The 26,416-nt window shown below is 49.5% G+C and overlaps 1 protein-coding gene across 3 annotated transcripts in view; it reads left to right on the top strand.

The window, feature by feature from the left end:
* Positions 1–25,800, top strand: part of Acan (aggrecan) — a 66,330-nt gene extending 40,530 nt beyond the window's left edge. Inside the window, exons 8-18 of one of the 3 annotated variants that reach the window (XM_005320124.4) lie at positions 181–355; positions 1,050–1,177; positions 2,461–2,754; positions 5,058–5,273; positions 7,607–11,095; positions 19,405–19,518; positions 22,442–22,600; positions 23,105–23,187; positions 23,780–23,924; positions 24,730–24,912; positions 25,356–25,800. In XM_005320124.4, the coding sequence (XP_005320181.1) occupies positions 181–355; positions 1,050–1,177; positions 2,461–2,754; positions 5,058–5,273; positions 7,607–11,095; positions 19,405–19,518; positions 22,442–22,600; positions 23,105–23,187; positions 23,780–23,924; positions 24,730–24,912; positions 25,356–25,432 (5,063 nt within the window). In that variant the 3' untranslated portion in view covers positions 25,433–25,800. Of the gene's footprint in view, positions 1–180; positions 356–1,049; positions 1,178–2,460; positions 2,755–5,057; positions 5,274–7,606; positions 11,096–11,940; positions 12,055–19,404; positions 19,519–22,441; positions 22,601–23,104; positions 23,188–23,779; positions 23,925–24,729; positions 24,913–25,355 lie in introns of all 3 variants that reach the window. The other 2 variants (XM_040275859.2, XM_040275860.2) reach the window with 2 other exon arrangements.
* The last annotated feature ends 616 nt before the right edge of the window (positions 25,801–26,416 follow it).

Genomic DNA, 26,416 nt, shown 5'->3' with positions numbered 1-26,416 from the left:
CCAAACTCTAGTCCCTAAAGGAAGGCCCTTCTGGTGATGTCCCTACCCAGGGGACTGGCAAATGGACCCTGCCATCCGCCATCACATCCACAGTGCCAATCCAACATATCAGAATGGAGGAGCTGGGCTTGGAATGGGCCTAGGGCATCTGACCCTCTCCTCTCCTTCTTCACCACCCAGGAGTCGTGTTCCACTACCGCCCAGGATCCACCCGATACTCTCTGACCTTTGAGGAGGCGCAGCAGGCCTGTCTACGCACCGGGGCGGTCATAGCTTCACCCGAGCAGCTCCAGGCCGCCTATGAGGCGGGCTACGAGCAATGTGATGCTGGCTGGCTGCAGGACCAGACCGTCAGGTGCAGGGCGAGGCTGGGCGGGGCGAGGAGAGGCGGGGCGAGGCGGGGCGGGGCGGGGCGGGGCGAGGATGGGCAGGGCGGAGCCAACCGAGACAGGACCACCTCTCTCCCAGTCTAGCAGCCTCAAGAGGTCTGGCCTAAGGAGCCACATCCGGCAGGACACTCAGCACAGTGGGCACCCTCCAGAACCTCCAATGCTAATTACTTAGCCACTCCCTAGGCATATTTTCTCCCCTAGGCATATTCTGGAAGGATGGTGATAAGTTCCTGTTCATGGAATCAGGTCCATGAACAGAAAGGACACTCTGGTGGTGCCCACACCTGTGAGAGAGACAGAAAGACACTGCAGCCACCACCAGATCCTTAATCCCATCAAGTGGGATTTCAGCCTGAATTGCCAGGCAGGGGACATTCACCCCAAGAGACAGAGAGAGCCCCTGTTCTTGAGGATCCCCTTCTCAAGCATCCCCCTCCCCAGTTCCCTCCAGTTTGACCCAGTGTCCTTCTATGTAGCAGCTTCTCTTCTGATGTCAGAGATTCCCGTACCCTTCCCCCAGCTGCTCAGCAAACCTGCTACATGAGAGGTGGCTCCTGGTTTCAGCCCATGAGACACCCCAAGACACGTCCTGCCTACATCAGAGTGACCCTGAACCCCAGCTCCCAAAACAGGCTCTCATCCTCCCTTCATTTGCAGATACCCCATTGTGAGCCCACGGACCCCATGTGTGGGCGACAAGGACAGCAGCCCTGGGGTCAGGAGCTACGGTGTGCGCCCATCATCAGAAACCTATGATGTCTACTGCTACGTGGACAAGCTCGAGGGTACAGGCTACATTCTCACATTCGGGGCCCTAGATGGGCAGGGGACTGAGAGACAGACACAAAGGGGAGGGGGAATTGCTACCCACTCACCCCATTCCCACTCAGCCTTCCAGGTGGAAAGGATTCTGTTCAAGATGGCACACCCCTCTCAGTGCAAGTCCCTCTTTCCCTCCTCAATGGTGCATGTGGTTTCCCCAGCATTCACTCCTTTAAAACACAATGAGTTCTATGAATACATAAATTAACTTGTTATAAATAAATGCCATGAAGGTCATAGTATCCCCAGCCACTTGGGAGGCTAAAGAAGAAGGATTACAAATTTGAGGCCAGCCTGGGGAACTTAGCCAGACCCTGTCTCAAGATAAAACAAAAGGGGTTGGGGATGTAGCTCAGAGGCAGAGCACCCCTGGGTGCTCACAGATAATAATATTAGATAAATAAGTGTTACATATTTATATTAGATAAATACATTTATATTATATATTTATATTGGATTATATATTTATATTAGATAAATAAGTATTATATTGGCCTCTTATAGAGTCCCAATGCCCATGAATGAAACAAAGGCTCTGAGAACTCCCACAGTGGAAAACCTCCTTAACCCTGTCTAACCCAGCATTGCCAAGCTTATTCAACCACAGACCTTTATTTTGCTTTATTTCATTTTATTTAATCTCAATGAACATCACCAAATTACTATTCCACTGGAACCAATTGTAGAAATGCTGATGTTCTGGAAAATTTTCAGCATTAGTACTCACTTGATCCAGGACCCTGGACACTCCTTGTCTATAATGAGGTTGGTTTTTTACCCACATAAGACGCTTTTTTGAGTATTGAATAAAACATATATGAAAAATTGATTGCCCAGGTAGGTGCTGGGTAAATCCTCCAGAACTATATAGGCAGCTAGGTGTGGCTGGGGTGGGCGGGTCCACAGGAATCAGTATCCAGTAAGCCGCTCCCCTTAGCTAGGGCAGGGGGTCCCTGGTGTGACTGGAGAAGCCAGAAAGGAGGGAGAGTAGAAGCCCCTTCCCTGTGGAATGACCTGCTCCACCCAGCTCTGCTGTGACATTGCCTTCCCATAGAAATCTCATAAAGTCCCAGGAAATCCCAGTCCCCTCGGTCACAAACCAGAGCAGTTGGTCACTCTAGTTCCGGTGTCTTATGAGATCTAAGGGGTGTGATCCGTGGCGGGTGTCCATCCTCACAAGCAGGATTGGGATGGCAGGGAGCGGCCGTGGGCCTGGAGGGTCACACTCCACCTGCTTCCCCGGCAGGGGAGGTATTCTTCGCCACACGCCTGGAGCAGTTCACCTTCCAGGAGGCCCTGGAGTTCTGCCAGTCGCAAAACGCCACACTAGCCTCCACCGGCCAGCTCTATGCCGCCTGGAGCCGAGGCCTGGACAAGTGCTATGCCGGCTGGCTGGCGGACGGCAGCCTCCGCTACCCCATCGTCACCCCTCGGCCAGCCTGCGGCGGGGACAAGCCAGGAGTGAGAACTGTCTACCTCTATCCCAACCAGACGGGCCTTCCAGACCCACTGTCCCGGCACCACGCTTTCTGCTTCCAAGGTATGAGCCCTTACCTCTCGTCCAGCGTCCCATTCTGCCTCCTGGTGACTCCCCGAGGCTGGCGCTCCTGACCCCTCTCCATCAATCTCCCATCAGAGCAAGGAGGAAAACATCCTGTTGGGACAGGGACAACTCTAAAGTTAGCTGACTTTAGGCTTTGACCCCAAGACAAGGCCATTTTTCTAAGTTTCCCCAGAGGCAAAGCAAAGTAGATAAGGAACTTTGACTGTAAAATACAGCAAACCTGAATTTCAATTATGGCTCTGCCATTTAATAGCTGTGTGACCATGGGTAAGTGACTTAACCTCTCCTTTTCTCTGCTTCACCTAAAAATGGTGATAAAATAATTTCTGCTTCAAAGAGCATTGCATATGAATATTAGCTGGGATAGTGCATGCAATGCACTTAAAAATATACATGAATTTTTTTTAATTTGTACACTCTTGTCAAATTCTCTCCTTCTTGTAATTATTTTTGTGATGAGGTTAATCAAATAATTCCATTATTCTTTATTAAGCACCAGTAATTCACATTTCTAATTAACCCATGCTGTGGACACACTGCCATATCCATCATTAACAATTAGATTTCTAAAAAGGGTATCAAGGAACAGTTGATGGCCAGGGTGTGGCCAAGCACATTGCTGGGCTCTGATTGGATGAGCTCTCACAGTGTTAATGTAGGGTCTAGGTGCACTGACCAGATGTAGATTATAGAAGAGCTTGGGTCATATTTTCCATAATATGCAAATTGAGGGTCTTTGCAACTTCCTGTGGCTCTATAAATTTTATTCCCAAATAAAATTAAGGGGAAAAAAAAGAGGCCCCAAGTTTTAAAATCCTATTCAAATTTCAGCCTCTTTTGTAGTGTGGATGTCTCCCAAAGAACCATGTATTGGAGGCTTAGTCTCCAGGTGGTGGTCCTATTGAGAGGTAGTGGAAATTTTAGATAGTGGGGCCCAGTTGGAGGAAGTCGATCACTGGAGATGTGACTTTGAAGAGTATATTGGGAACCCAGGCCCCTCCCCACTGCCCACCTCCTGACTGCTGTGAGGTAAGCAGCTTTGCTCTGCCACACCCTCCCTGCCATGTCATTTCCACCTCACCACAAGCCACAGCAGTGGGGCCAAGCAACAGAGGCCTAAGAACCACTGGAATTTTCTGTGTTAGTCAGCTTTCCTTTGCTGTGACAAAGTATCTGAGAAAACCAACTTGAAGGAGGAAAGATTTATTTTGGCTCATAGTTTCAGACCCTGGTCAGCTGGCTCCACTGTTCTGGGCCTGTGGTGAGGCAGAACATCATGGCAGAAGGGCTCACCTCATGGAAACCGAGAAACAGAAAGCAGGAAAGGGGCCAGGGACAACAATGCCTTTCCAAGGCGTGCCCCCCAGTGGCCTCCGTCCTCCAACCAGACCCCACCTCCTACAGTTTCCACACCTCCCAGTAGTCCAGTGTTGAACTGATCAGTGGGGTGATCCATTGATGAGGTCAGAGCCCTTGTGATCCAATCACTTGGATCTGAATGTTGCTGCAGTGGGAACCACACCTTCAACACATGAGCCTGAGGGGGACATTTCATACCCAAACCATAAGAGCCCCCATGGGGTCAGGTTCAAGAACACCAGTCCTCTCCCCGGAGCTCATGAGGCTCTTGGCCCAGGACCTGTCTCTACTGGGTAACAGAAGCCAAGCCAGTTGGTTTTCCAGTAAATTCCCAGCCATAAACCCTTCCCCCCTGACCCCTGACCCTCAGTGGACTTGGCCTTTTATATTCTCCTGCAGAGAAGTTGAATTTCCTTCCTACACTTCCCCAATCTGCTGGTTTCCCCCAAACCATAAGAGTTTCCCTCACAGTTGATGAATATTTTCTTCCCTCCTCCAAATACTAGGTTGGCTGCATGAAATTTAAACGTCTCCTTCCTGTTCTTGGTCCTGAAACACTTGGGACATAATGTCTCTCCCCATTAGAAGCAGCATGGTCTAATACCAGATGCTTGGATTCTATCTGCCACTTCTAAGTCACTGACCCTAGGCAAGAAATATAACTCTGAGTTTCGTTTGTAAAAAGGGGAGTAGAATCTGTTCCACTCTGATCTAGACCACCGATGGGTGTGTGCGATTATACATGGTACACCTGGCTCTTACTAGCTGAGACGGCAGGAGCCATCTTGCAGAACTGAAGGCTGGGTGGCCAGTAAGGCTCTCACGCCAGCTGATCCACCTCAATTTCCCCTAACTCCTCTCAAGGGTTTGGGATGGGTCACTGGCCAGCAGGGGACCCTCATCACCCACGTTCTCTTCAGGTGCATCAATGGTGACCTCTCCAGGAGAAGAGGAGGTCAGAACTCCCACAGCACCCACTGACGTGGAGGACTGGATCATTACCCAAGTGGGACCTGGTGTGGCTGCTGTCCCCATAGGAGAGGAGACAACTGCAGTCCCAGACTTCACCACAGAGCCAGAAAATCAGACAGAATGGGAACCAGCCTACACCCCAGTGGGCACATCCCCACTGCCAGGTCCGTGTGGGTGTGCTCAGGGCACATCCTGCAGTTGCACATCCCTATCTGCCTGGGTTGTGCCTGGGGGCAGGGGGGCGGTTACTTCCCCCTGGGACCTGGGTTCCTAGGACATGCCCCGGAGTGACAACAAGGCCTGTGTATAAAACACCCCACACACATGTCCACTGTACTCTTTCCTTTATTTCTCCTGCAGACATCCCCAGTGCCCAGCTCTGGGCCCATCAGAAGACTCTCAGTCATTCTGTTCATTCTGTCCTCTTGCATGGACACTCCTACCCTAACCTTTTCCATCTTTAGATCCTTTAGAAGGATTTCCAATAGGGGAGAAAGAACAAAGGAGAGGGTAACTACTGCAGGTCTGACTGTGACCTCTCTACTCGACTTTCTCCTCCTTCCATGTCCCTCCTCTGGATCAGGCCTCCCCAGCCAAGACTTCCTAAACTCTGAAATCAGATGGGACTTAGTAGGATGAAAGTAACAATCCCAAAACCTTGTCAGAAGTGTTTTGTGGTCACCAAGGTTTGGGAAGTCCTGGCTTACTGAAAGACTAACAGCTTTCCTCGCTGCCAACCCTCTCAAGTCTTTGATAAGCTAAGGTGCACTGTCATTCTCAGAGAAGAGGTGATGTATGCAGGGTGTCACAAGTAAACCTGATCACAGAGACTTTATTTATTTTCATGGAAGCTTGTTAACATCTAGTGGCTCACAGCACTGGAACACGAATTGAAGTGGTCTACACCATGTGTGTGCCTAGTGCAGTCGGCTCCACAGGGACTGGTGCATCTGAAGAAAAGACCTTCAGAGCTTCCCAATAGTTCATTCAGCCACTCATTCTCCTCATGGGTCCTCAGCAGTTTGGCAGAGCTGGGCGCTTCTCTGGAGGCTGAAAATGCAAAATTGGTTCCCTCCATGCCAAAAGATGAGGATTCAACTCTAGGTGGGATTCTGGCCTCAAGACTTTACCCAACAGCCACACCTGCCTATGGCCCTTTCCTTGCCCCTCACCAGGAAAAGAATAGCTGGGTCCTCTTGGGCCGGAGGGTGTGGCTTGGCCCAGGACTCTGGCCACTATTCATGGGAAGTTATCCATGGGAAAGTGCTCCAGCAGTCTTGTAGATAAGTTTAACTTCAGTTCCTGACCACCTTGCTGATTTCAGCCATATCTGGGACTGTCTGTACTATTGTTCATGCCACGACTTTTTCTTTCAATTGACTTGCTTTTTAAAATGACACCTAAATGTATTTAAAAGAGAAATGTTATATTATGACTGCAAATGGTCATGCCAGTGGTTTCTGAGATATGTATATTGTGTGTGTGTGTGTGTGTGTGTGTGTAAATCAAAATAGAACTTTTTCTGGGTCCTACCTGTAATCATCCAGTATGCTACTGTACTTCACTACCCACGCCCTCCAAAGTTCTCTTCTGAGAAAGAGGGGACTGTGAGCCTACCCAGAGGACCAGATGCATCTTTCCCCAGAAGCATGTATAAGGTTCAAACCTAGCTATGTTGTTTTTATTTTTATTTTTTTAGTTGTTGATAGACCTTTTTTTTTTTTAATTTATATGTGGTGCTGAGAATTGAACCCAATGCCTCATACGTGCTAGGCAAGTGCGCTACTGCAGAGCCCCAGCCCCAGCCCTACTATTTTGTTTTTAAATGGCAAAGAATATAAGACTGAAAGAAAAGAATGTAACCATGATTATTTAGGATGGTGAGGGTTTTTTCTTTTCTGTTTTTCAAATCCTTTGTAATGGAGATCTCAGAATTGAAAAGGGAATGTGTTTTTACAAATAGCACTACACCAGCTCTGCAGCTTCAGAGGGAAGCATTGAGATCAGGGTTCCTCATTCTGTAGTCCTCATGTCCCATCTTGTGGACATGATGAGCTGGGCCCACCCCAGAGCCTCTGTCAGCCAGGCTGGGCTAGGGTCTGGGAATTTGCTTCTCTATCAGGTCCCCAGAGGATGCTGGTGCTGCTGGTCCAGGGATCAAAATTACATGAGATGATAAAGTGGAAGTACTTGAAGGGTGACCTTGGCCATCTTCAGTGATGGCCCACATATCCAACGGTTTGTGTGGGTGGCAACCTCTACAGTCTCACAAAACACAGGATATGAAGGCCTGGGTCCCTGAGGGTAGTGTGGGAGCTTCCTTGTGCCCCTGCTTCTCCCTGCTTCCTTCCCTCTCTTGTCTTTCCTTCCTACTCCCCTTTCCAAGACCCTTAAGGATTTCTGAAATCTGGGGAGGAAGGTTTTACTGTGGAAGGACTAGAGTTCAGTTTCAGAGTTACTAAGCCCACACCTCACCTTGTTTCCTCCTCTCCTCCAGAAATCCCTCCCACATGGCCTCCCACTAGTGCAGCAACAGAGGAAAGCACAGAAGGCCCTTCTGCAACTGCAGTGCCCTCTGCCCCGGAAGAGCCTTTCACCTCGGAGGAGACCTACACACCTGCCCATGTCATGCCAAGTGGGATGGAACTGCCAGGCTCTGGGGAAGTATCTGGAGCCCCTGACACCAGCGGTGACTTCACAGGCAGTGGAGAAGCTTCAGGACGCCTTGACACCAGTGGGCAGCCCTCAGGGGTCAGTGCAAGTGGACTGCCCTCTGGAGACCTTGATTCCAGTAGTATCACCTCCACAGTGGGCTCAGGCCTGCCTGTGGAAAGTGGACTGTCCTCAGGAGATGAAGGTAAAATTGAGTGGCCTACCACTCCTAAGGTTAGTGGGCTACCCTCTGAAGGTGAGGGCTTAGAGGGCTCTGCCTCTGGAATAGGGGACCTCAGCAGGCTTCCTTCTGGGGAGGAAGTTCTAGAGACTTCTGCCTCTGGAGTAGGGGATCTCAGTGGACTTCCTTCAGGAAGAGAAGGTCTAGAGACTTCTGCCTCTGGAGTCGAGGACCTCAGTGGGCTTCCTACTGAAAAACAAAGTCAAGAGACTTCTGCCTCAGGAGTAGAAGATATCAGTGGGCTTCCTTCAGGAGGAGAAGGTCTAGAGACTTCTGCCTCTGGAGTAGAGGAGGGCAGTGGGCTTCCTACTGAAAGTGAAGGCCTAGAGACTTCTACCTCTGGAGTAGAGGACCTCAGTGGGCTTCATACTGGAAGTGAAGGTCTAGAGACTTCTGCCTCTGGAGTAGAGGACCTCAGTGGGCTTCCTTCTGGAGGAGAAGTTCTAGAGACTTCTGCCTCTGGAGTAGAGGAGGTCAGTGTGCTTCCTACTGAAAGAGAAGGTCTAGAAACTTCTGCCTCTGGAGTAGAGGAGGTCAGTGGGCTTCCTACTGAAGGTGAAGGCCTAGAGACTTCTACCTCTCGAGTAGAGGACGTCAGTGGGATTCCTACAGAAAAAGAAGGTCTAGAGACCTCTGCCTCTGGAGTGGAGGACATCAGTGGGCTTCCTTCTGGAATAGGAGGTCTAGAGACTTCTACCTCTGGAGTAGAGGACATCAGTGGGCTTTCTTCTGGAGGAGAAGTTCTAGAGACTTCTGCCTCTGGAGTAGGGGATGTCAGCAGGCTTCCTACTGGAAGAGAAGGTCTAGACATTTCTGCCTCTGGCACAGATGATGAACTTAGTGGTGGACTTCCTTCTGGAAGAGAAGGTATAGAGATTTCTGGTTCTGGAGTAGGAGAAGATCTCAGTGGACTTCCTTCTGGAAGGGAAGGTCTAGAGACCTCAACTTCGGGAACTGAAGAAACCTCAGAAGGATTACCTTCTGGAACAGAAGATTTGGTAGGGTCTGCTTCTGGAACCTTGGTCTTTGAAAAGCTGCCTTCTGGAACTGTAGGAAGTGGACAAGTTCCAGAAGAAAGTGGCCTTCCCTCTGGATTTAGTGGTGAGTATTCTGGAGTGGACTTTGGAAGTGGCCCATCCTCTGGCCTGCCTGACTTTAGTGGACTTCCATCTGGATTTCCAACTGTTTCTCTAGTGGATACTACATTGGTAGAAGTGGTCACAGCCTCCACTGCAAGTGAACTGGAAGGGAGGGGAACCATTGGCATCAGTGGTGCAGGAGAAATATCTGGGCTGCCCTTCAGTGAACTGGACATTAGCGGGGGAGAAAGTGGACTCCCTTCAGGAATTGAACTCAGTGGTCAAACATCTGGATCTCCTGACATCAGTGGAGAAACATCTGGATTATTTGATGTTAGTGGACAGCCATCTGGGTTTCCTGACATCAGTGGGGGAACATCTGGCATTTCCGAGGTCAGTGGGCAGCCATCAGGGTTTCCTTACACAAGTGGGGAAACATCTGGAGTGACTGAGCTTAGCGGACTATCTTCTGGACAACCAGATGTCAGTGGAGAAGCATCTGGAGTTCTTTTTGGCAGCATCCCACCATTCGGTATAACTGACCAGAGTGGAGAAACATCTGGGGTTCCTGATCTCAGTGGGCAGCCATCAGGGATAACACCCAGAATCCCGGACCTGGTTTCTGGCACCATGAGTGGCAGTGGGGAATCTTCTGGAATTACATTTGTGGACACGAGTTTGGTTGAAGTGACCCCTACTACATTTAAAGAAGAAGAAGGCTTAGGGTCAGTGGAACTCAGTGGTCTCCCTTCTGGGGAGACAGATCTGTCAGGCACATCTGGGGTAGTGGATGTCAGTGGACAATCTTCTGGAATAATCGATTCCAGTGGGTTTACATCCCCAGTTCCAGAATTCAGTGGCCTACCAAGTGGAGTGACTGAGGTCAGTGGAGAAACTTCTGGAGCTGAGATGGGGAGCAACCTGTCTTCAGGAGGATATGACAGCAGTGGACTTCCATCAGGTTTCCCAACTGTCTCTCTCATAGACAGAACTTTGGTGGAATCTGTAACCCAGACTCCAACAGCCCAAGAAGCTGGAGAAGGACCTTCAGGCATTTTGGAACTCAGTGGTACCCATTCTGGAACACCAGACATGTCTGGAGACCATTCTGGATCTTTGGACCTAAGTGGACTGCAATCTGGGATGGTGGAACCCAGCGGAGAGCCATCAAGCACTCCATATTTCAGTGGGGACTTTTCAAGCACCACTGAAATAAGCGGAGAATCCTCTGCAGCCACAAGCACGAGTGGAGAGGCCTCGGGTCTTCCAGAAGTTACTTTAATCACTTCTGAGTTCGTGGAGGGTGTAACCAAACCAACTGTTGTTTCCCAGGAACTTGGCCAAAGATCCCCTGTGACATATACACCCCAGCTTTTTGAGGCCAGTGGGGAAGCCTCTGCCTCTGGGGACATGAGTGGGGCTACACCAACGTTCCCCAGTTCTGGAGTAGAAGCATCATCAGACCCAGAAGCCAGCAGTGAATTGTCTGCCTATCCTGAGGCTGAAGTGGGAACATCTGCTGCCCCAGAGGCCAACGGAGAGGTGTCTGGGGCCTCTACTCTGCAGGAAACCACCTCTGCCTTGCACGAAGCTGACCTCAAGAACGCCTCGGGCCTGGGGGTGAGCAGCAGCCCTTGGGCTTTTCAGGAAGGTTCCGTGGAGGGGTCTGCTGCTCCCGAAGTGACCAGAGAGTCAACCATCACCTATGATGTGGGCACAGAGGTATCCGGCATGCCTTCAGCCACTCCTGTGACCTCTGGGGACAGGACTGAAATCAGTGGAGACCTGTCTGGTCAGACCTCAGGGATGGATATTGTCATCAGCACCAGCCTCCCAGAATCTGAATGGAACCAGCAGACCCAGCGCCCTGCAGAGGCACATCTAGAAATCGAGTCCTCAAGTCCCTTGTTCTCAAGAGAAGAGACCCAAACGGCTGGAACAGCCACCTCCCCAACAGATGCTTCCATCCCAGCTTCCCCAGAGGGATCGGGAGAATCAGAGTCCACCGTTTCAGGTATTGTTGTTTTTCGTCCTTTAAATGTGTCTGGACAGCTGTACTGTAGAAAGACACTGTGGAGCTTTAAGTTTCCAAGCACAGTTCCACCACAGATTAGCTGTGCAGCCTCAGGCAAGAGTTTTAACTTCTCTGAGCTTTCCTTCTATAAAATGAGAATAGTACCAAGAAAACTAAACAGAATATAAATATAGATAAAGCAAGCATTATATTTTGCACACAATACACCCTCACAAAGATTAGTGACTATTACCCTAACAGTGGAGTTACATCACATGAGCATTTATGTGTGAATTCAGCTGTGTGTACTTGGCACAGAGGAAAAAAAGGGCGATTTAGAAAGTCCTGGAAATTCTGTTCATGCATCATGCCCCAGGGTGAGTGTGAGAGAAGAGAGTGAATCTGCTGATGACATTTTTATGTCTCATTATGTGTTTTGTGTAAGACTAAAACCTGCCTAATTTAGGGAACTATGAAGTGCTACTTTGGCCATGTCCCAACTTTAGACTCTGAGTCCTCACCCACCCCAGGAAGGGACTCTCTAGATGACTGTGATTGCCTCACCTCCACACAGTCCTAGGAACCGGGCACCTGGCAAGTAGCTGCTCTCTCTTTGCTTTTTGTTTGGGGATTCCTTGCCCCTCCCACGGGGCTAAGAGAGTGTTCACAGTCAGCAAAAGAGTCCCCACCCCCAGACGCTGGGGCCAAGTGCCCAGAAACAAGCTGACCCAAAAGCCACCCTCCTGGAGTTCAGGGATCTCATGACCCAACTGCACAGTCTTGGAGACTGCATTGGCCCCAGGTGGCTGTGTTCTTGATACTCAGCCTCTTCCCTGGGGTTGAAGCCCCTGCTAGGTCCTGTGCAGAGGAGCCCTGTGGCGTTGGAACCTGCCAGGAGACAGAGGGACGTGTCATATGTTTTTGCCCCCCTGGCCACACTGGCGAGCACTGTGACATAGGTAAGAGCCTTGTGGGGTATGGGGGTGTGGGTAGGGACACTGGATAGACTGACTCCTTCGTCCCCAGAAGGGGCCACAGGCAAGAGGAGATGAGCAGGATCAACTGTGGCTCAGGCTTTGCAGACTAGGAAGGAGAGGTCTGCAGCAGCAGAGTGTCAGGGGTCACAGCCTCACAAACACAGCGTCCCAGAGCATCTAGTGGAAAAGACGGTTTAGGAGAAAAAAAATCAAGCTAAATAATTAGGCAAGCAAGTAGTTTGTTTCCTATCGGGCCAAAGGCTACTCTATGAGTGCTTGAAATTTGAAGATAAAAAAGAGCCCTCCAAGAAATGTTGAACTTGGGGTGAGTATTGGTACCCCCGGACGCGTCCCTCTGTCTTTCAAGGGGGCTGTTTTGTATCATGCAGGGTGAGCTCCTGGATTAAGCCTCTGTGGCTCCCTAGTGTTTGGGTCTGGATGGCATCTGGGTCCCCTTCCTGTCCTGAAGGAAATAATACAGTGCTTGTCACCCCAGCAGTGTGTTTCCCACGGGCACCTACTGCCCTGGAAGCTCTGATGGTTCATTGCCATGGTCAAGCAGCCTGTGGGACGGGTAAGGAACCTGGGGCTCCTCTGATTGGAGGTGGTTAGAATCCACCTGTCATTCTGTGGACACATCCAAGGCCCGAGGCCACGATGACATCTTATCTCTTCAACATTAAAGAGGTACCCAGTTACCGCCAAGCTCCTGTGCTTGGGTTAGCTCTTTCCACGACCCAGTGCCCTTGTTCCTAGCTTCTCTCTGTAGTCAGGGTCTTTCACAAAAGGGCTTTATTCCTAGGACATGCACAAAATTGGAGAAGGGAATTCCAGGGGCAAAAAACAACCACTTCCAGGTTTGTCAGGCAAATCCTGCCAGGCACCTAGCACCCAACAGCCTTTACATCATCCCCAAAGGCTCTGAGTCTGGATATGTGACTATATGTGAAAATTAACATATCACTGTATATTAGATACTCGTATGTACTGTGTGGCTGGCACTTCTACAGTAAATATGTACAAGCATTAGGGCAGATAACATCTGTTCTTTCCCCCTCTGGGGTCAGTCTCTGCCCACAAGTCAGGTCTAGAAACTAAGGACACTCTGGGCCTCCAAGACCAGAGCGGGTGAGCTCTCCTTACTGCCCAAGGGATAATTTTTTCATGGGCTATAGTGACCCCAGGAACTGTAGCCAAATGTCTCAAACTGGGGATGACTCTATTCTTGTGGTCAGGGGGCAGTTACTGGGGACAGAACTCAGCTACTTTCCACCATTGAGCTACATCCCCAACCCTTTTTTTTTTCCAGGGGGAAGCTCTTAATTTTGTACTTTGAGACAAGAGCTCGCTAAGTTGCTGAGGATGGCTGGCCTTAAACTTACAATCCTCCTGTCTCAGCCTCCTGAATAGCTAGGATTACAGGCATGCACCAACGTGCCTAGCCATTCCTTCCCAAACCTGATACTTGAGGCAAAAATGTGACACTAGTATCAGAAGTCAAGCAAGGCTCCTGTCCTCAGCAGCCCTGAAGTTAGTAAAATCAGATGACAGTAGAACTTAACTACTCTATTGTAAGGGCAGCCTTTCTCTGATCTTGCATATTTCCTCAGGGCTCTCCCAAGATTTCTTCCCCAACAGCTCTATGAGCAGGTTGGTAATTATTCCTATTTGAAACTGGAAAGAAGAGAGGTTAATTCATTTGCCTGAATCCACTATATGAGTTGAATCAAGGATCAAGGTCTGAGTTCACTTTTTTAGCACACTGGGCTAAATTAGAAACCGCCTCTTATAAAAATAATAACAAGTTGCTGGGCATAATGGCACATGCTTGTAATCCCAGAACTCGGGAGGCTGAAGCAGGAGAATCTCAAGGCCAGCCTCAGCAATTTAGCAAGGTCCCAAGCAACTTAGGGAGACTCTGTCTCAAAACAAAAATTTTTTAAAGTGGAGCTGGGGATGTAGCTCAGTGGTAAAGTACCCAGGGTTCAATCCCCACTACCAAATAAATAAATAATAACAACAAGTTGCTGGTCACAAAAATCTCAAGGCAGATATCTGGGGAGCCAGAATGGAAAAGGGCTGTGGAATCAGAGTCAGTCTGATCAACACACACAGCCAAGCTCCTGCTTTCCTCATCTGACAACAGGAATCAATGATAGTGGTTCTCAGACCAGACCCATGGATTCTGATTGAAATGGTCCTGTGGCCTTTGGCATTGGGGCTTTTAAATTCCCAGGTAACTTCAATGTGCAGCCAGGGCTGAGAACACTGCAGTACGGGTCACCTGAATATAACATCAGCCAAGAGGCATTCAATAAAAATCGGTTCCCCTTCACTATCTCTCATGCCACTAGTTAGGGAAACCTTAGCATCCCTACAGAGCAGGTGATGAGGATCAGTGCAGCACAAGCCTGGGCTGTCACTCCCCAGGCCTGTGCCCTGGGGTCCCCAGTCACTCCTGTTCAATGTAGCTCAAGGTTCAAGTTCTTCCAGGACTGTAGATGGTGTCTGGTCTCCATGGATGAACCACCTACCATCTTGCTCTAGAATCAGGAGCCAAAGGTTGTTAAAGAAACCATGATTTCTAACAGGAACCAAATACAATGTTTTGTGGAATGTATGGTAATATTTAATATTCAGGGGAGATGTTTGCCCAGCAATGGAATTAGAGGCTGTATTTTTTCCTAAAAGAAACATTTGAACCAGGTATTGTGGCACACGCCTGTAATCCCAGCAACTCAGGAGGCTGAGGCAAGAGGATCACAAGTTCCAGGCTAGATTCAACAACTTAACAAGACTGTCTCAAAATAAAAAGGGCTGGGGATGTAACTCAGTGGTTAAGTGCTCCTGGCTTCAATCTCCAATATAAAAAAGAAAAAGAAAAAAAATGTTTGGGAATCACTGTCATCTTATTTAGTCAGTATTCCATAAACAAATTCTTGATAAATTATTAATTAGTACTTTCTACTTCAAAATAAATATCTGATTAATGAATGCTCAGATTCTTTAGCAATCAAAAGTAGGACTATTCTATTCTTACCCACTTAAAAATCATCATCTTCCTCACCTGCATTACTGATAACATCTATGGGGAGTGACTTAGGTTTCCCAGCTGCTGTTTAAAATCAAGGGAGTGCTTTTAAAAAGCATCATACTTGGGCTTCTCCCTAAGATATTCTGATTCAGTTGGTCTGGAGAGGACTTCCTGCACTAGCATTTAAAAAATTAAAAATTAAAAATTAAAAAAAAATTTGTTTTAACTATCCCATTAATTTATAGTGTGCAACAAATGTTGAAAAAGCACTGTTCTAATCAGATCTCACATCTGATTTTCAGTCATTGCTGAGCTTCTCCTAATTTCTTGCTTAGAAAGATACAAAATTAAAGTTTAATCAGTCTTTTTTCTATTTTACTGAAATTGTTCACTTTTTGGTTGGGAATTCTAATTTATGATCAGACACTGTCTCTTCTTCTAGGGAATACATTTAACTTTCAGTGAAACCTTTATGTCTGGGAAAGAAGTACTTTCACCAAAACTGAAAAATATAGGGCTATAAAATCTAAAAATTCAAAGTAGACCTTCTTGACTTGACTCAAACAAAAAGTCCATGGGCAGGTCTTAACAAGCAACTTAATTGAATTTAAGCAGGATATTAAAATTGCACTCAAAATCAACCTTTAGAATATAAAAGACTTTAAATAGTATAATAGTAGTATATTTTTTAATTTAATGGTTTTTATTTTAAAAGCAAATTGGGACTGACAAAAATACCCTCATAATTCCTCCCTTAGTAGTATAAAAGACCCAATAAGAAAGTCAGTATCTATACTCAAGTCTGCCCATCCTTATTGGTCTTAGGTTTTTGCATGGTGCCCAGCAGCTACTGAGTTAAGCAATTTTCTCTATGCTTCTTGAGGGGATCCCCACCCCCAATCCTTATCCTGGAAAATTATGTCCTGGGGGGAAAAAAAAAGTTCACTCTTGTCTTAGAAAGATAAGCATCCAGCTGCACAGATTGTATACCGAATAAAGAGTACCATTCATATTGTAGTCTTTATGAGTGGCAAACCATTTAGTCAAGTATCACTTGGGTAAAATCACTTGTCCCTCTTTGTTCAGCATCTTCATGTGTCAAATAAACTCCAGCTCACCTGGAGGTCCTGGGCTCTGATCCAGGTGGACAAGACCTACACAAAGTGGAGGCCTGATATCTCCAATTCAGACACCAAGAATTCTTTCCAAGTATCTCCATTACTTTGGCCTTCACAAGGGAGCTCCCAATTCTTTCCTCTCCTAAGTTAGAGGTACCACTGGAAGGCCCTGCTGAGGTCTGAACCATCCCTTTTAGTTTTAGTAGTGGTAACAGAAGTTAGAGAGTCCTGACAGTACTCAGACTCCCTGCTCCGTGATGATGAGTGAACATTGGGTGGCTGTAGAGGAAATGGTAACAAGGTCCCAAGATCCCAGGACCCCAGTGTCTCTCTCTCTCCATCATCCAGTCTCATTTTCTTACTCTCTCTCCCATCTCTTCTCATCTGTCACCCCTATTTGCCTGCATAAGCAAGTGCCTTCACTTGTTTCCCTATCTATAAATAGCATCATGTCTATACCCACTGGGCATTTGGAAAATAACATGTGTGTGTCAGAGAATCTGGCTCAGACAAGGTTGTTAGCAGATCTTGGTACTCTCCTCCTTTTCTCTCTTCCTTTAAGATGTCTTCCACTGCCCAAAGCCCTTTCCTCCCTCTATACCCCTCTATCACATTGTCTGGGACACCCCCAATCTGGGCTCACAACTGGACCCAGTCCTACTCCTCTCTTGGTTCCAGAAGCTGAGAGATGCTTTAACTGCCCTTCACAGAAAGAGGTGGACAGTCAGGTCCAGAGTGGCTCTTGCAGACAGATAAAGAGGAGATGAGGTGCCCAGGACTGAGGGATTAATAAGAAAGCTACACACAGGATATCAGCCCTCTCCCTACAGCTGAAGATGCAGACTCAGCCTCTCTAAACTGCCCCAGTGGTACCCACAGGCTCTTTGCTCTTCAGAATTGTGGCCCTTCTGACCCTCCTACAATAATAATAATAATAATAATAATAATAATAATAATAAGCTTCTGATTCCAGAAATTGGTTCCATCTGTCCTTGCAAACTTCTCAGATTTGGTGCCCTGGCCAAACACAGGGAAAACAACACTGCCCTGAAGCTCACACAGCCTAGGGATGGGCAGTACAAGGTACAATCTCCAAGCCTCTGAGCAGCTGGAAGCTGTCTGGCCTGACCTACTTCTGGGCCTCCCATCTTTGCCACCCTTTCTTCAGTGATTTTGACCAGGAGCCAGTGATGTCTGGCTTTTCTCCAAGAAGCCATCCCTGTCCCCTGCTCTGTACAACTGCTTTAGCGCCTACATTTGCTTCATTCCCCTTGCCCAGTGCTGCCCACTTCCCATAATGATGCTAATGGACAAAAGAGAACACAGCTTTCCTGAAGCAGGAGAGCCGCCCCAGCTTCACCCTGCTGACTGACCTGACCTATTGCTGCTACTGCTGCTGCTGGGAATCCTGGTGCATGCTGGGAATCCAAGTGCATGCTGGGATTTCAATCAGTTCCTCCATGCATTTTGAGTTTGCTCAGAACAGTTCCAAACTTGGAACTGTTGGTTTCTAATCTATGGTGTGTACTCCTTGAAGTGAAGTTAAGGACTCTGTGGGACAAGAGAGATGCTCAAGAAACAGAGATTAGGAGCTTCACGGGATGAGCAAGACACCTGGGAACCAGAGATTTTCAGGCCACCCATTGCGCAAACCCAACTTTGGCCAAGAAGATGCCTATTATGCACAAACTTGAAGATCCAGAGGAAGATACTTTTCTCTCATGTCAGAGGATTGACTTTAAGATCTTGTTTGCTCTTAATGGAGGCAAGAAGTCTTGGAACATATTGAGGATTCAGAGGTCCTATTCCCAGCCCAGGGCTTAGCTACTCACATGGATACCACACATAAACATGCCATTGGATCCTGGAGGTTGCATGAACCCAGCTGCACATACCAAGGCTTAGCATCTCCCAACTACATGGTGCCCCAGAAGCCACTGGAGACCACTTGTTGCAGAATTTTATTGATGTGTTGGCAAGAGGATTTGCATAATACCTTCATCTTGTCCCCGGTCAGGGAAACCCAGGGAGAAAAATAAAAAATAGCAGGAGCTTTGGACTACAAAGACAGAAGAAGAATTCCTTCGTGTCTTCTGTTTTCTCAGAAAGGTTCGGAAAGACCATATTAAGAGATTCAATTCTCATCATGGCTAATTGAGGAAAGGTTGAGGCAAAGGCCAATGACTTACCAGCACAAGTTCTACAAAGAAGTTTGACCAGAAAAACATCTTTGGACAAAAACAGAAGGAAGAAGAGCTGACCTGAGAAGAAGAGGCTGATGGACACCTGCTTGTATTTCAGAATTGAATGGCTGATAGGCAGCCACTCACTGAGTACCTGGTCAGCTTCAAAATGCTTGCCTCCCATTCACAGGATGGAGCCTTTCCAGACCATACCAAAACCATTTGCCACAGGAGAGAAGAGTCCTGAAGAGTCTTTACTAACTGGAGATATTCACCTTCTGTGGCCTTAAACTGGAAGATTAAATAGGGAAACATTGGGCAGGATTTTAGTCCCTATCCCAAGGAAAAAGATACCAGCTTCATTTTTACAAGAGATTTTTTTTTTTTTTTTTTTTTTTTAGTGAAAGCAAAGAAGGCGTCTGCAACCCAAGAAGTCTAGTGAGTTTCATGTGGATATCCCAAGTGGCCATTTTCTCATGGATCTATACTCTGCAGACCCCATTTCTAGTTTGTTCATTCTGGTACTGCATCACCTTGTCCTTTTTCCTGAGCTCAGAGCTACAGAGGAAAATAGGAAAAGAAAGAGTCCTAAACAAGCTTCAAGAACCCAACTTCCAGTGTCCTTGCTCACCACTGTGTTCATAGTTCAGACTCCATGGCTTCCTGAAACATTCACCAAAAAAAAGAAGACACTTTGGAGGATCTTTTGACTTCAAAAGTACCATATCTCTTCAACCCATTGAGAAACCTGGCTTCAGGGCTCCAAGCTTGTCAATCAAGAATCACACACATCCAAGAAAAACCCTGTCAGAATCTTTGGTTCAGCATTCCAAGATGGCGGCAGCAGCAGCAGCAGCAACAGTTCTCAGGAAAACCAGCCACTCCCCTCCCCAGGCTCTGGACAGCAGCAGGGCTGGCTACCCATAAGGAGGCCACAGTGCTTGTGAGGCTGGAATTGCGGGCAGGAGTCCTAATGGTGGCCCTTGATTTCTTGCAGACATTGATGAGTGCCTCTCAAGCCCTTGTCTGAATGGAGCCACCTGCGTGGATGCCATCGACTCTTTCACATGCTTATGCCTTCCCAGCTACGGAGGGGACCTGTGTGAGATCGGTACGGCCGTCTCTGCTTCAGCTAATGTTACTAACATTTGCACCTCCTCCTCTTTCCTCACCCTTCCCTTCTAATCCCAGACTTTAGGCCCTGACCAGGGCCCCATATCCATCTGGACAACCACCAAGAAGTCTGCTTTTCCCACTGATTCTCACTCTTTTTCTTGCTCTTCCTCTTCTGGAGCACTGCCTGATCTGACCACAGGAGAGACTGCAGGCTAGACAGCCTGCACTTTGGAAGGTGGGGCTCTAGGAAACGTTATACCACTAACTTTCTCCAGGACTTGCAGACTTGCTGATGCCACCACTGAGCTTCGTGCATGCATCAGAGTAAGAGGATAGAGCAGATTCTGTGCACTTGTCTTGAAGGAAGCTATGGGTGGGAACAATTGTGTCTCACTCCAGTGACAGCCTCAGATCTTCCCAGTATGGTCATGGGCAGCATCTGCCTGCTTTATCATCTGTGGGCCTTTTGTGGCTCTTCCATGGTCGAAGGAGCCATGGGCCATGCTAGCCAAGCTACCTTCTCTTCCCCGGGTGAAAGCTGTGGTTGGTCTGCCTGAGAGCTCCTGTGTCACCAGCATGCTCAAGTCATGCATGAAAAGGGACTGCTGCATGTCACCTTCTCTCCTTCACATCATGACAGCTGCTACATTGGTCATGCTTTCCTTCTTCCTTCCTCGTTCAAGACCAAGAACTGGCCAGAAAGAACAGTCTCACTGCAAGGGGCAGGGGTTGAATTGCCTCTCTTGGGTCTTGCCAACCCCTTTATTTCTCACCTATATTCCAGGAACCTTCCCAGGGCCAGACTGAGCCCCAGCTCTCTCCCTATGGACCTTCCTACTCTCCCCGCAGCTCCCCTAGATTGCATGGGCTTTCTGACTCAGAGGGGAGATGAGGCTTCAGGTGTTGGTAGCAATGATGCACACCTGGAAGTGTGCAAGACCTCAAAGCTCTTTTTCAAAGAACTCTCAAGGTGGATACCAGAAACTTCCAGAAAGCAGCTGAAATTCCTGGGCATAAGCAGTATGGGTGGTAGTCGAGATTTGCATGTCCCTCCAAGACAATGACAGTGTTACAGGTTAGTGGAGGAATTTAAGGCTTCTAGAAGAAAAGGCCTGAATACAGCTGGGTGGGAGTGGAAAGCTACAGGATTTTCTCCCCAGGATACCAAAACCATTTGCAGAAGGAGAGAAGAGTCTGGAACATCCACACAGACAACAGCTCTGGGGTTCCAGCATGGAAAGGGGAGGTTCTACAGGAATGGAGGCAGGGCTCTCATGGGGCTCTGAACTCTGATGGAACAGAGTTTGTTTCAGAGCCTCTCAGAGAGGCCCTGGGCCTGGGTACCCGGTGAAACCAGGCTGCATCTCTTCTCCCACTCCAGCCCTCTGCCCTCACCACCCCATAGTGCCTCATTCTTCATCTCTGGCCTCACAGCCTTTCCCAGTCTCCCTGGAATTCTGTCTGTGTTCCACAAAGCCCCCATCGTGCATGGCCCCACATAAGCACCCCCCCAACTGCTTCACCCTCCAGCTTTGCCTGCCCAGGTCAGCCCACAGGCACTGAGATGACCCAAGAACTGACCCCACAAGTCAGCACTGGGGTGGAATCTCTGTCTTCCTCGTGGTGCTGAGCTGCCTTCGAGACCTCCCCAGTGCTTTCCAGACCTTTGCTTCATCCCCTGGGAGAGCGTTGGTAGCAGGCGACAAGGCCTCCCCTCAGTTCCTCCTGCTACTCCACCTCTTTCTTCCCAGACTATTGGCCTCTACTCTACTGTTTTCAGTCTTCCCAAGCCACATCCTCCTCCCTTGGCAAGCATCCACCGTGCATGCTAACACACCTTCCCCAGCCTGCCAGTCCTTCCTTCCTGGCATGGCCAGATTGGTGGCATCCAGTGGGAGGCTGCCTACATCCTGAAGCATTCATGGCCCCAGGGCCCTCCACCTGGGTGGGCAGTCCTCCACCTAGGAGGACCCCTCCACGTGGGAGGCCCCAGGCAATGAAGGGCGAGAAGGACTTGAATTCCCTCTGTCCAGTGCTGCGCTGGCAGACATTTGACAACTGGATTTCACAGAGGAAAGAGGAGCCCTGATGGTGGCATCTGTCAGCTCCTGAGGGGCAAATACTCTCACCAGGGCCAATTTAAAATTGCCAGTACCATGTCATGCAGGCGGAGTTAGGAAGTGACGCTTATAGTCACTGATCCTGAGTGACAGGCTCCCGCATATCCCTCCAGAACAGCTCCTTCTCCAGAGCAGAGAGCTCATTACACATTTAGAAGTACTCCCCTTTCCCATCTGCCACCAAAATATAAACAAAAATGAAAGCCAGGGCCCCTGGATCAGGGGTGGACCCCTGGCTGGCTGTGTCTCTCTCTAAGACATAGACAGAACTCAGCCAGAGGCCTCGCTGATAAATGGCCTGAGCGCTGTCAGTCTTTGCACCCAAAGCAGACTGATTTCTGCTCCTGTCCTCACTCACATTTCTGTGGGAAGGAGGCTGCCAGCCCCTTTTTCTGCCCAGGCCTGCCCCTCCTAAATCCTCCATCTGCTTCCCACAAAGCCTCTTGGAACCATGTTTTGCCTTAAATCTCAAAACCTGCCACATTTTTTACCTTTGGTCCACTGAGCTCTGTCGGCCCTCCAGGGCAGGCACCTGCAGGTGGAAAGTTGGGGCAGGGAGTGGCACTGCATCAGAGAAAGAAAGGTCCCTGGCACTAACATTTCCCAGAGATGAGACATAGAGGCCACTAGAGGAGCCAGGGCTTACTGGCTTCCCACAGGAGCATGTCCCGAGCTGGGCCTGCTCCTTCCCTTGAGAGCACAGGAAAGAGCGAATCTAAACCCATGTCATAAGGCTGGCAGCGACCACATCCCCAGCTGGCCTGGAACTCCACTTCAAGCCCCTGACCTGTATTGCAGACCAGGAGGTATGCGAGGAGGGCTGGACCAAGTTCCAGGGACACTGCTACCGCCACTTCCCTGACCGTGAGACCTGGGTGGATGCTGAGAGACGGTGTCGAGAGCATCAAGCGCACCTGAGCAGCATCGTCACCCCTGAGGAGCAGGAGTTTGTCAACAGTGAGTGTGGTGGCGGCTGAGGAAAATGGTCATGTAGGCAAAGGGTCTCACTTGTCAGAACTAGCAGAGTGGGGGCTGGGGGCGTGGCTTATTGGTACAGTACTTGCCCAGCATGCACTAGGCCCTGGGTTCCATCCCTACACCACAAACAAAAGAAAGAAAGAAAAAAAGAAATTAGCAGTTTGGACCCAGTGAGGCTGTTAGGGTCGGGGAGCTAGGAGGGAGGGAAGGCTTTATTGTAGCTTTAGTTCCCCGAGAGCGCACAGAGGACCCAGGACAGCACTTCACCAGGACCAGCCTCAGACTCACCCTGTGGCTGCCATCTATCCATGCTAGCTTGGGGAGGTAGTCCAAAGTGTACCCCAGACATTCATGTGCTGAGAAGCAGGTGGCACGCTCCCAAGAAGCCCACCTGCCTCCTTGCACACTGCATCCCCTGAGCTCCAATTTTCAGACATCCCCAGGGTGTCCAATGCCAGATCCAAACCCAACTTCCCTCTCCAGAAAACGCTCAAGACTACCAGTGGGTCGGCTTGAATGACAGGACCATCGAAGGGGACTTCCGCTGGTCAGATGGACACCCCTTGGTGAGTTCTGCTGGGTGCACCAGCCACAGCTCATGGCCTGGAGGGGAGGGGTAGGATAAAGACCCCCAGAGACGCATTCAAATCAGGTACAAACACTCACTGAGCAGTTGCAGGAGCCTTGGAGGACAGGGATTGTGCCTCGTTTGCCTCTGCCTTGGGGGATCAGCCCAGAAATGATGAACTGATTGAGTGAAAGAAGGCACGAAGCCAGGGAGGGAGCCAGAGAGAAGGGAATGAATGTCAGCAAACCACCATGAGAGGCCATGTGAACACTTCAGAGAGGTTCCTGGTCCATAGAGATGGGAAGCCAGAAGATGCCAAGTGAACACTATGGCAGAGGCGGGGGTCAGTGCTGCAGGTGTGACAGGCTGAATCCTCTCAGGGCTCCATTCGTGGGAGTTCTGAACTCCTGAGAAGCTTCCCAACTGTGTGCCCAGTTCCCCAGAGGACCCATGGGTTCCATGGCACCTCCAACAACCCTTCCCCAATGCCAGACAAGCCAGAAGTTGGGCTGAAAGAAAGGAAAGTGGGGGACAGGTCAAGCCATGAGGCTCCAGCCCTCTCCTCACCCCTTCCCCACCTCTGCCTGCAGCAATTTGAGAAATGGCGCCCCAACCAGCCTGACAACTTCTTTGCCACTGGAGAGGACTGCGTGGTGATGATTTGGCATGAGAAGGGCGAGTGGAATGATGTTCCCTGCAATTACCACCTGCCCTTCACGTGTAAAAAGGGCACAGGTGAGCATGGCCTGGGAGGGGATCCAGAGCAGAGAGAATCAGGACTTTCTGCACTAAGGGAGGCTCTTGCTGTGTGACCTGGGGGGCATCCCCTGTCTTCCAGCTGCTGGTGTCTTGTGGGGACATTCTCTAAAAGCAGATGGAACCTGACTTGGGGGCTCCTTTTCAGCACCGGCATTCAGAGCCAATGGCAAAGGCAAGCTGGCTCCTAGGCACTGACCACAGGGACATGAGAATATGAAGGTTTCAGGCTAGAGGACAGGACTCTCCTTTAGATATCAGTGGCAGAAAGTCACCCGTTATGGTACCTGGGTTGGGAATCTCCCTCTCTTTGGGGTTCCCAAGTCTATCAGTCACAGAATCAGGGTTGTCAGGCCCTAATCCCTCAGCTTTAGATCTGTGGACATCCAGGTGCTCCTTCTCGTGGCCTTGTGTCCACAGCTATCCTTTGGGTCCCTCTTTCCCTGGCATTGGATGTTTTCATAAAGAAGCCACAAGTGTCTGCCTGGCTCTCCCCCTCTTTCCCCATCTTTCTCCCTCTCTTCCTTTTTCATGGTCTTATAGTTCCCTTTGTACTCTGCTCCTGTCACTCTGTACCACCAAAGAACCCAGGTGTTAGAACCAGAGGTCTCCCGATTCTTGACACTGGATAAAAATGCCCCTTTGCCAGCAACCAGGGCTCTCTGCCAGGTGTGGAGTTCAACGTCCTTCTCACAGAGCCTTGGGCTCTGAGCTTGTCACAGACCACAGGGTCATCACAGAAGACCCCACGAGACTCCTTTCTAAAGGGTGTTTGCCCCCTCAGTGGCCTGCGGAGACCCCCCTGTGGTGGAACATGCCAGGACCTTTGGACAGAAGAAGGACCGATATGAAATCAATTCCCTGGTTCGGTACCAGTGCACTGAGGGCTTTGTCCAGCGCCATGTGCCCACTATCCGGTGCCAACCCAGCGGGCACTGGGAGGAGCCTCGGATCACCTGCACGGACCGTGAGCATCACCCTCTGAGCACTAACAGGGGTTGGGGCTGGTTTTGGCCAGCACGGCCTTCTTCCTATCCCTGGGAGGGGACAGCTGGGACTCACTGTCTCCTGGGGATGCTGCACCATCCTTCAGACTAAGCCAGGGTGGCAAAGTCAGTGAACTGTGACTGAGATCTGTGATCTGTGACTTAGGGAAGGCCAGATGCCTGACCCAGGAGAGGGCTCATATTCAGAGAGGGGAGGTAGCAGAAAACTGGTGGCCTGCTTTCCTTTTCAACAACAGCCTGCATGCCCATAGCCCAAAGAGGCTCTGTACAGCTAAAGGCTGGCTTCCTGAGCCTCCGTTTTGCAGTGAGGGGTGCCAGCAGAGAGGGGCAGAGTGAGGAACACCTCAGCTCGGCCTCACTTCTTCCTGGCTCACCGATATTTCCCATCTTCCTTTCACCCCAGCCACCACCTACAAGCGCAGACTACAGAAACGGAGTTCACGGCCCCCAAGGAAGAGCCACCCCAGCACGGCCCACTGAGAAGAGTTTCCAGAACGCACCCAGGATGCTGAGCCCGGGAGCCTGGCAGGCAGACAGTGCATCCCATCCAGTTGGTGTCCTCTTGTCACTTTTTGTCATATAAGGAATCCCATTAAAGGAAAAAAAAATGAATCCCACATTGTGTATGCACCCACCCCCACCCCATCCCCAAGTCACCAAAACCTCATCTAATTTGTCCCCCAAATGCCAAAGCAAAGCAAACTTACTGTAACCCATGGACTGAGTTTAGAGACATTTCTTCAATCTCCCGTTGTGCCTTTCCAGGGACCAGAGCAGGGACAGGGGGAGAGGGAAGGGGTTAAGTTAAATAAAGAAGATTATTTTTTGTTTCCTGACTTTATCCAAGAGCAGTAGAGTCGTTGGTTATTTCACCTCCAGGGAGAGCTAGGGAGGAGGGAGGAGGGGTTGGAAAGAGGTGGAAGGGGCAGAGGCCTGAAGGACTCAGACTGGACCGCAGCTGAATGTATTGGACAAAAGGAGCCAGGAGGGCTGCACCATCTGCGTGGGGTAGAAGCCTGGGGGTGAGGGTCCAGCTGACCCGGGGTCAGCGGGCAGGAGAGAGCCAGCAGAGGGATCTTCACAGCGTGGGGGTCGCCTTCCCTCCAGGGGGTCCCTCTCCCCGTGTCCTCTCACCTGGGTCTGCCACCCTAGCAGGTGTCAATCTCTCGGCAGGGCTGGGTGGGGGCACTTCCTTCCAGAGGGAGTGCCACCCACCCCCTCACCCCACCCCACCCCCGGGACCGTGCAGGCACCAGGGTTCCGTGCACCTATTTATATTTTTGAAAACTAAAGATTATGATAATTATAATAATAAAGACATTGGAAGAGATCTATTTCTTTTCTTTTCCCTTTTTTCAATTTAAGGAGAAGGCAACCGCAATCTAAGGCCTGTTGAAGGCTCTCAGGAATGGTGACAGTGGGGACATGTTTTGATCAAGTGACCCCACATTGTGTGACTCCTGT

This window comes from Ictidomys tridecemlineatus, chromosome 5 (assembly GCF_052094955.1).
Source record: "Ictidomys tridecemlineatus isolate mIctTri1 chromosome 5, mIctTri1.hap1, whole genome shotgun sequence".
NCBI classification, from domain to species: domain Eukaryota; kingdom Metazoa; phylum Chordata; class Mammalia; order Rodentia; family Sciuridae; genus Ictidomys; species Ictidomys tridecemlineatus.
This window is presented reverse-complemented; position numbering and strand designations above follow the sequence as displayed.